At 38.0% G+C, this 10,384-nt stretch overlaps 2 protein-coding genes across 2 annotated transcripts in view; both read left to right on the forward strand.

Moving 5' to 3' along the window:
• Positions 1–887, forward strand: part of LOC106760384 (BURP domain protein RD22-like) — a 2,663-nt gene extending 1,776 nt beyond the window's left edge. The window contains exon 4 of the mRNA XM_022780237.1: positions 19–887. Coding sequence (XP_022635958.1) covers positions 19–887 — 869 coding nt within the window. The remainder of the gene's footprint in view (positions 1–18) is intronic.
• Positions 888–10,215: 9,328 nt separating this feature from the next.
• The window catches only part of LOC111241668 (BURP domain protein RD22-like), a 20,261-nt gene continuing 20,092 nt past the window's right edge, over positions 10,216–10,384 (forward strand). The window contains exon 1 of the mRNA XM_022780796.1: positions 10,216–10,384. Within this exon, the coding sequence (XP_022636517.1) occupies positions 10,218–10,384 (167 nt within the window). The 5' untranslated portion in view covers positions 10,216–10,217.

The following is a 10,384-nucleotide window of genomic DNA, read 5'->3' on the forward strand; positions in this document are numbered from 1 at the left end:
AGGACTATGGAAAGCGAGGGGAGGACTATGGAAAAGGAGGGGAGTACTATGGAAAGGGTGGAGAGGATTATGGAAAGGGAGGGGATGACTATGGAAAGGGAGAGGAGAACTATGGAAAGGGTGGAGAGGACTATGGAAAGGGAGGGGATGACTATGGAAAGGGTGGCAACAATGCCATCCTTGGTGAAGGAGTTTCATTTATATACAATGCCACAGCGACCAAATTACACGGTGACACCACAATGGCACGCTTCTTCAAGGAAAATGACTTGCATTATGGAACAAAAATGGACCTGCACTTCACTCCAAGTTCCAACCAAGCCACCTTCTTGCCACGCCAAGTTGCAGATTCAATACCCTTTTCATCCAGCAAGGTGAACGATGTCTTCACCAAGTTTTCCATCAAACCCGAGTCAGAGGAGGCTAATGCAGTGAAGAACACTCTTAGNGAATGTGAAGAAACCAGTATCAAGGGTGAGGAAAAGTACTGTGCCACTTCACTTGAGTCCATGGTTGATTTCAGCACTTCCAAGCTTGGAAAAAACCTTGTGGTTTTGTCCACAGAAGTTGAGAAAGAAACGGGGTTGCAGCAATACACCATTGCACCGGGAGTGAAGAAGATTTCAGGAGATAAAGTTGTTGTGTGTCATAAGCAGAATTACCCTTATGCTGTTTTTTACTGCCACAAAACGGAGACCACCAGAACTTACTTTGTACCTTTGAAGGGTGCTAACGGGATCAAAGTTAAAGCTGTGGCAGTGTGCGACATTGACACATCGCAATGGAACCCCAAACATCTGGCCTTTCAAGTGCTCAAGGTTAAACCAGGAACTGCTCCTGTCTGCCAGTTTCTTCCTGAGGATCATGTTGTTTGGGTTCAAAAGTAGATTTGCGTTGAAGTTATTTTATCATCTTCCAGAATAATTGGTTTCAGTAGCATCTGCTACTTGGTCCATGCATGCATGTATTCTACTATGTTGTTTTCTTCATATGCATAATTTTCTCTTGTTTGTTTAGATACTTTAAGTTGCTTATATGTAAGGAACCCGTTATTTTGATAACGCGTTTTAACAATAATTTGACAACTTCACGTATCAGCATTCTATTGGGTCGTTTTAATTTTTTTTTAAAAAAAAACTGAGTGGGAAATTGAATAGGGTTTTTGCATTTTGGGATTCCAAAAATACCCTTCTCTGTTTCATTAGCAACCAACATGCTTGTTGCTCGTTCTCTCTCTTCCTCCTTGTTCTCTCTCTTCCTCCTCGTTCTCCCTCTCCGTCGTCCTTCTTCGTGGTGGTTCTCTTATTTTTCGGTGGACGTCTTCTTCGTTGACGGTATTGTGCGAAATGGAGACGACAGGTGAGCTTGGTCCTTCGAAGGTAAATGCGTTCTTCTCTTCATTTTCGTCATTGAGTTTTGTTTTTGGGTTATGGGTTTCTCCTATTTAGTTTTATTTGTCCTATTTTCGAGTTTGAGATTTTACATTATGGGTATTTTGTTTTGGTTTTTGCAGTTGATCGTTCTTCACTCTTTTTTAACCAAATATATTTGTACTATGAACGAACGTTTGATAGAGGAGCAGCGAAAAAGAAGGATGAGCAAAGAACATAAAAAAAATGCTTAAAAGAAAATGCAAAGAAAGTTTTATGTGTGTTCTAGAACAACAAGAAAATGTACTTGAAGAACTTAAAAGGAGGGTTGTTGTCCTGGAGGCAGAGTTGGCTTTCAAGAAAGCTAGAAGAACAAAAAAAGATGATGGTCAACAGAGTGCGCCACGTGTAGAACCATCCATGAATAATGGTTTTTTTTACCCTGGGTGGCATGTCCAACAATCAAGTGGGTGGCATGTCCAACAACCAACCGGGTGGAATGTCCAACAACCGACCTGCTCTGAAGACGTATGTGAGGGTGGGATCACAAAGGCGTTATAAGAGCCAAGCGCTTAGGACACCGTACACCGGAAATGTAGTGCGTAGAATAAAAAATGAGTAATTGTTGTATTGGGTTTATTATAGACAGTAATAGTTTCTCTGTACGTAGATGAACGAGTGATTGTAATGTAACCTAATTTGTTCAATTTATACAAGATGCATGTTTGGTTCCGTTAAGTAATTTATTTCATAATTGCAATTTAATTTCCTCCGTTATTGAAATGGTTTATATGTAGATTTCTTTAAAAATGTTAAAGAATAAGGTGGCCATTTTGAGGTAATTGTAATGTTATTGAAAGAAGAATGAAATAATGTTTGTGAGATGATGAACTTAGTAGAATTGCTGAAGATCATGTTGTACCAGAAAAGTGGTTTGGAAAATGTGCTTTCAAACCCAAAAATTATTGGCATTGTTTCGAAAGCCCAAATAATGGTTTAATCAACTTTATATCATCAATTTGAAAGTGTTTAAGCACTAAGATAGCAAAGAAACACAATGCAGCAAAAAAAAATCAGTAGTTCACTTCCAAATTTAGGCGAAATTGATGATTTATGAAGTGTATTTGCACAGACACGTTTGGACACATAATTTGATGTTTTGATCAACTTTGTATCATCAATTTGAAGGTGTTTAAACACTGAGACAACAAAGAAACACACTGCACTCGAAAACCACTACTGCACTTCCAAATTTAACCAAAATTTGATGGTTTAAAGGGTGATTCTACATATAGGCTTGCAAATGACCATTTCAACAGTGCACACAAGCTTAAAATGTTCAAATAAACTTGTTCAAATCATCATCGTACATAGAAACAGTTGGATGCAGCAAATGACAGTCGCAGTTGCTAATTATGCAGAAAAATGCACTAAAAACTGCACCAGAATGAAAAATCAGTGGAATCAAGGCTAGATGGCTCATTCAAATGTTTAAGAAAGTCCTAATTGACTAGACCTAGTTGTAGAATATGAGCTAGCAGATTTTTAGACCCTAAAAACAATCATGCTGCAAAAAACACCTTTGTAATCGTTTACCAGAGGCAAACAATTACACGAGTTAATTTTCAGTTTTAGACAACTAATTGAGTTGAAGGAACCACTCTGGGTAACCTGGGTGACCACAGTTCAATTGTAGTGTTTTTTCACACAAGTGCAGTGATTTTGAGTTGAATTTGTTGTTTAGGTGTGCTTTTATGCTTGGAGGTCATGTTTGGAGGATCCCATCATGGTGTAAGGGACCACTTTTGATGAGATCAGTCACTTAGGTGAAGTTCTTAGACCAGTGCACCTAAAAACAACCTTGTAATCGTTTACCAGAGGCTGGTAAACGATTATGTGAGTTAATTTGGAGTTTTGGACAAATGATTGAGCATAAGGAACCACTTGTGGCAACCTGGGTGACCACAGTTCAATTGCAGTGTTTTTCCACACAAGTGCAGTGATTTTGAGTTGAATTTGTTATTTAGGTGTGCTTTTATGCTTGGAGGTCATGTTTAGGGGATCCCATCATGGTGTAGGGGACCACTTTTGATTAGATCAGCCACTTAGGTGAAGTTCTTAGACAAGTGCACCTAAAAAGAACCTTGTAATGGTTTACCAGAGGCTGGTAAACGATTACGCGAGTTAATTTTCAGTTTTGAACAACTAATTGAGCTGAAGGAACCACCTGCGGGAACTTGAGTGACCACAGTTCAATTACAGTGTTTTTGTTACCAATGAGGAGCTTTGGTAAATCTTGAAGAAATTAGTTTTAAAGATGCTACAAGAAGTTTTACCTAAAGGAAGTATTACAAATGTTTAAAAGCACTTTGTAGAATATAAGTGTAATAGGAAAGTCTTCAAATTTTGTAAAACTTGTATTTTGTACTGAAATAATCGATTATGTTAAGAAATAATCGATTAGCACATTTTGAAAAACCTGTAACGGACTTGAATAATCGATTATCACTTACAATAATCGATTGTTAGTGGCAGTTGGGACTTGACCTTTGATATTCAGAGTAGCTGGCTATATATTGGTCTTCTGAAAATTTCATAAACAACGTTATTGAACAGAAGCTCTTGCAAAATACTGTATGTTAGAGGAAGTTCTCAAAAGCTATAGTTCAAGTTCCCTTGCTTGGTCTCGTGAATAGGAGAAGCTCGTGTTTCATGTGTCGATAGTCGGAGCAAGTTCTCTTCGAGTTAGCAAGGTGCTCTGCCTGGTCTCGTGAATAGGAGAAGCTCACGTATCGTGTGTCGATAGTTGGAGCGGTTCTCTTAGAGTTGGCAGAATGTTCATTTTCTGGTTCGTTCGTCGAAGGAAGGTTTATTTTTCTGTTTTATTCACTATTTGTTGTAATTGTGAAACATCTTTTTAGTGGAACTGTTAATCACTGTTTACAATGATTAACGACTGGACATAGATTCTTTTGAATCAAACAAGTATAAAATTACTCGTGTGATTTTTCTACTCCCTGCACTCGATATTTTTCATTTGCACTTCAATTGTTCGATAAATTGACTCTTAGAAACTTATTTTATAAACTGACCATTTTAATACTAAAAAGTTGACCGAACACGTTTTTCGCTACTTTAAGTTTTATTCCGAACGATACCGATTGTTCGACCAACAGTTTTTTCACACAAGTGCAGTGATTTTGAGTTGAATTTGTTGTTTAGGTGTGCTTTTATGCTTGGAGGTCATGTTTGGGGGATCCCATCGTGGTGTAGGGGACCACTTTTGATGAGATCAGCCACTTGGTGAAGTTCTTAGACCAGTGCACCTAAAAACAACCTTGTAATCGTTTACCAGAGGCTGGTAAACGATTACGCGAGTTAATTTTCAGTTTTTGACAAGTAATTGAGCTGAAGGAACCACCTGTGGTAACCTAGGTGACCACAGTTCAATTGTAGTGTTTTTTCACACAAGTGTAGTGATTTTGAGTTGAATTTGTTGTTTAGGTGTGCTTTTATGCTTGGATGTCATGTTTGGGGGATCCCATCATGGTGTAGGGGACCACTCTTGATGAGATCAGCCACTTAGGTGAAGTTCTTAACCAGTGCACCAAAAAACAACCTTGTGATCGTTTACCAGAGGCTGGTAAACAATTACGCGAGTGAATTTTCAGTTTTGGACAACTAATTGAACATAAGGAACCATATGTGGTAACCTGGGTGACCACAATTCAATTGCAGTGTTTTTTCACACAAGTCCAGTGCTTTTAAGTTGAATTTGTTGTTTAGGTGTGCTTTTATGCTTGAAGGTCATGTTTCAGGGATCCCATCATGGTGTAGGGGACCACTTTTGATGAGATCAGCCACTTAGGTGAAGTTCTTAGACCGGTGCACCAAAAAACAACCTTGTGATCATTTATAAGAGGCTGACAAACGATTACGCGAGTGAATTTTGAGTTTTGGACAACTAATTGAACATAAGGAACCATCTGTGGTAACCTGGGTGACCACAGTTCAATTGTAGTGTTTTTTCACACAAGTCCAGTGCTTTTAAGTTGAATTTGTTTTAGATGTGCTTTTATGCTTGGAGGTCATGTTTTAGGGATCCCATCATGGTGTAGGGGACCACTTTTGATGAGATCAGCCACTTAGGTGAAGTTCTTAGACCGGTACACCCAAAAAGAACCTTGTAATTGTTTACCGGAGGCTGGTAAACGATTACGCGAGTTAATTTTCTGTTTTAGACAACTAATTGAGCTTAAGGAACCACCTGTGGTAACCTTGGTGACCACAGTTCAATTACAGTGTTTTTTCACACAAGTGCAGTGGTTTTGAGTTGAATTTGTTGTTTAAGTGTCCGTTATATACGCGATTATCTGACTATTTAACATATTTATATTTTGACTATTAAAAATAATATAATGCATAAAAGTTCCAAATTTAAAAAGAGTTCAATTTGAGTAGAATTTGAGTTCAATAAAAGTTGCATAAAAGTAGAATTTGAGTATTAAAAAGAGTACAATGTTGAAGTACCAGGGCAGTAATGCATAAAAGTTCCTAATCAAAGTAAATACATGTAAGCAACAAATTCTAACTACGAGATTCATTGTCTAAGGGTGTGAGGGAGTGTTGCAGTTGCTCCTCAATGTTCCAAACTTGTGATTCCAAGGCGTCAAATCTTGTACCAACGAAGGTCTGGAGTTGTTCAATACGTTTAATGAGATCATCTAATGTTGTAGAAGAACTTTGTTGTTGACTATCATGACCAGCCCACCGACATACCATCACCTTCAATAATTCTAAATTAACCTCCAAAGGGCTAAGTACATGCAAACACCACCTAAATGGTGTCATCCTAATGCGATGTACATGAACGTCTCTGAGTAAGCAATTCATTTGAACAATGATTGATGAATCCATGGAGATTTGAAGCCACCATAAACAACAATAAAAAAACATTGTTATTATTTAACAATGCGAGAATAAAAAATATACTAACAAAAAAACTCAAAACTTCATCTTACTTTTGGGTTTTGCGCTGCCATTGAACCTGCACTTATATTATAAACCAAAAACAATGGTGGAGAGAAGACGGTTAGGGTTAACAAAACACGAAAACAAACAATGTTCCAAAATAAAGGTAGTGTTCGCCAGCTTTTACTTACCAAAACAAGAGAGAAAGACGTCAATGAAGAGAAAGGGCACAACACGAGAGAGAGGTAAGCAATAGATAGAGACGACGACAAGCGAGAGAGGAGACCAAGCGAGACGAGTGTTTGGGAGAGATGAAAACACGAAACTGAATGAAGGATGAAACGTGAAAGCGCGAAAACCAAATTTCATATTTTCAGGTTTTCAAAATTTCCCTCGCCATAGAATTTCAGCATTTGTTTTTCTTAAAAATCAACCAACAGACACACGTCACGTGACATTGTCAAATAGTTGGCAAAAAAACATTGTTAAACAAATGTTTTCGTAAATGTAAACTATGATGATGTGTGTTTTAGTTTGAGTGAAATAATAAGGACCTCTCGAACGTTTCATTTGAGTTAAATAAAAAAAGTCTCTACAACTTTTTTTATTATTAGTTCTCTTATTAATATATTTTACATTTTTATTTAATCTTTTAAATTTATATTATTCAAGTTGTTTTATTCATTTATGTTATTAATTTATTTTCCTTTAATTACTTGTTTAACCATTTAATTTAAATTTAGTATTTGATTTTTTTTATTTTATCTTTTATTTGATAATTGCATCATGATTTTATTTTATTATATTTAATCTCAGTTTCTCATATTTAATTATACATTACTCTTATACTAAAGAATTTTTTTATTTTATCTTTTATTTGATAATTGCACATTGTCATACTACCAAGTTGTGTCTAAAAAGTTTATGTAAGAATGGTTAAAGTCAAACATGCAACAAAACAATATATTATCAAGACACAAATGTTGATGAAGTTTGAGATGAGTGATCTTGGGAAGCTCAACTACTTTCTTGGGATAGAATTCACTGAGACTAAGTGTGGAATAGTGATGCATCAGTCCAGATGTGTGTTAAATCTGCTAAAGAAGTTTGAGATGGCAGATTGTAATGCAGCCAATACCCCAGCAAAAGTAGGGCTGAGGCTTGAAAGAGAACCAGAGGAGGAAGTTGTTGATCCAACAACTTACGGAAGAATGGTGGGAAGTTTGAGGTATCTTTGCAATACCAGACCTGACATTAGTTATAGTGTTGGGGTGATCAGCAAATATATTGAATGCCTGAGGATTTCACATCAAAACGCTGTGAAAAGGATACTGAGATACCTGAAGGGTACTCATTCTTTTGGTATACTCCTGGAGAAGGGAAATGGTGGAGAAGAAGTGAAAATTACTTCTTACTCAGATGCTGACTGGTGCGGAGATAAGTCTGATAGAAAAAGCACAGCTGGATATATGTTCTTTTTGGGTGGATCTCCTATTTCCTGGAGTTCGAAAAAGGAGTCTGTAGTAGCTTTGTCATCATGTGAAGCAGAGTATATAGCTGCTTGTTAGGCAACCTATCAAGCAACTTGGCTGGGATTTTTGCTTGAAGGTTTGAAGATCGAATTAGCTAGAAGAGTGAAGCTATTTGTTGATAACAAGTCTGCTATAGACTTGGCTAAACACCCTGCATACCACGGTAGAAGCAAACACAATGAGACCAGGTTCCACTATATCAGGGAACAGGTCAGCAATGGAAGATTGGAGGTGGTACACTGTAGATCCGAGGATCAATTAGCAGATATACTCACCAAGGCTATTAAAGGTGAACATTTTCTGGCACTCAGAAAACAGATTGGGATGGTTCGAGTGGAGATTGGCGAAATTTCTGTAGATCGAACCAAAGGAAGGGCAAAAACCTAGGGTTTTTGCCGGAACGAGTGAGATTGGGCCGGAACAGTGCAGATCGGCCAAGAAGAAGAGTTTTTCTCCGATTTAATCAGTGAAAAATTGTTGTAAGCTTAAAAAGGAGGTGTTTTTACCGATTCAATCGGTGGAAAAGGAGTTTTTTCAGAAAGTTTGTGTTTGTGTAGTGTTTTGTTTAGGAGGAGTGTTGAGATTAAACAAAACATTTTCAGTTTTTCAGTTACAAGTTCAGATCACGTATAAATACTGTTGTAAATCATACTATTGTGTTAATGAAAAATTCGAAAAGCATTATTCAGTACCTCTAGTGTGTATTCTCCATTCTTTGACACTTGTCTTAGTCATCCCTGGAAGAAGCGTCTGTCGGTGATCGGTGGTAGCAAGGTGGATCCACAGCAGCTGCTGAGAGCGTTTCTCTGTTTCTGCTTTCTCTCTCTCTCGAACATTCCTCAGGAATCTAACAGAAAGAACTTTGAAGGAACTCGTTGCACAAGATATGTCTCACCAGCCAACTTGTTTCAATTTTCTACCCAAATTCTCTGGATTAAGGGGTGAAGATGCCAACAAACATTTGAGGGAGTTCCATGTAGTATGTTCTACGATCACTGCAAAAAGAACCAAAAATATTGATGGACAAAATCAGTCAAAAACAACCAATATCCATCGATAATGAAAAATTTTCAATGACTTATCGACGATAAAAAATTAATCAATAATTTCTTCATATGCATAATTTTCTCTTGTTTGCTTAGATATTTTAAGTGGCTTATGTATAANAAAAATATAGAATAATTTAAAAAGAGTTAAATAAAAAATATAAAAGAATAGCTTTCTATTAAGTATTTAATAAAAAAAACTGGGAATATCGAACTGAAAAAGTGAGAGAAATCACTAATTTTTGCGTAGAAAAAAGTTGGTTAGGGGAGAAATCATACTTAACCAGCACGGTTGAACCGATAACATAGTTACGTAGAAAGAAAGTAACAAAGTTATGCAGAAAGAAAGTAATAGGAGTGCACAAGAATAAGTGGATTATAAGTTGCAGAAATTGGTTTGGCTTGTGATAAACTAAGATCAGTTCATTCACGATTTTGCAGAGTGGGTGAACTATAGGAAGGGAGTGAACTATGGAAGTGGAGGAGTGAACTATGGAAGTGGAGGGGTGAACTATGGAAAGGGAGGGGTGAACTATGGAAATGGAGGGGTGAATTATGGAGATGGAGGGGTAAACTATGGAAAGGGAGGGGTGAATTATGGAAAGGGTGGAGAGAACTATGGAGAGGGTGGAGAGAACTATGGAGAGGGTGGGAAGGACTATGGAAAGGGTGGGGATGACTATGGAAAGGGAGGGGAGGACTATGGAAAGGGAGGGGAGGACTATAGAAAAGGTGGTGATTACTATGGAAAGGGAGGGGAGGACTATGGAAAGGGTGGGGATGACTATGGAAAGGGAGGAAAGGACTATGGAAAGGGTGGTGATTACTATGGAAAGGGAGGGGAGGACTATGGAAAGGGTGGTGATTACTATGGAAAGGGTGGGGAGGACTATGGAAAGGGTGGTGATTACTATGGAAAAGGTGGGGAGTACTATGGAAAGGGAGGGAAGGACTATGAAAAGGGTGGGGAGTACTATAGAAAGGGAGGGGAGTACTATGAAAAGGGAAGGGAGAACTATGGAAAGGGAGGAGAGGATTACGGAAAGGGTGGGGAGTACTATAGAAAGGGAGGAGAGTACTATGAAAAGGGAGGGGAATACTATGGAAAGGGAAGGGAGAACTATGAAAAGGGTGGGGAGTACTATAGAAAGGGACGAGATTACTATGGAAAGGGTGGCGACAATATCGTCCTTAGTGAAGGAGTTTCATTTACATACAATGCCACAACGACCCAATTACACGATGACACCACAGTGACACGCTTCTTCAAGGAAAATGACTTGCATTATGGAACAAAAATGGACCTGCAGTTCACTTCAAGTTTCAACAAAGTCACCTTCTTGCCACGCCAAGTTGCAGATTCAATACCCTTTTCATCCAACAAGGTGAACGATGTCTTCACCAAGTTTTCCATCAAACCCGAGTCAGAGGAGGCTAAAGCAGTGAAGAACACTCTTAGTGAATG

Source organism: Vigna radiata, chromosome 5 (genome assembly GCF_000741045.1).
Source record: "Vigna radiata var. radiata cultivar VC1973A chromosome 5, Vradiata_ver6, whole genome shotgun sequence".
NCBI classification, from domain to species: Eukaryota; Viridiplantae; Streptophyta; class Magnoliopsida; order Fabales; family Fabaceae; genus Vigna; species Vigna radiata.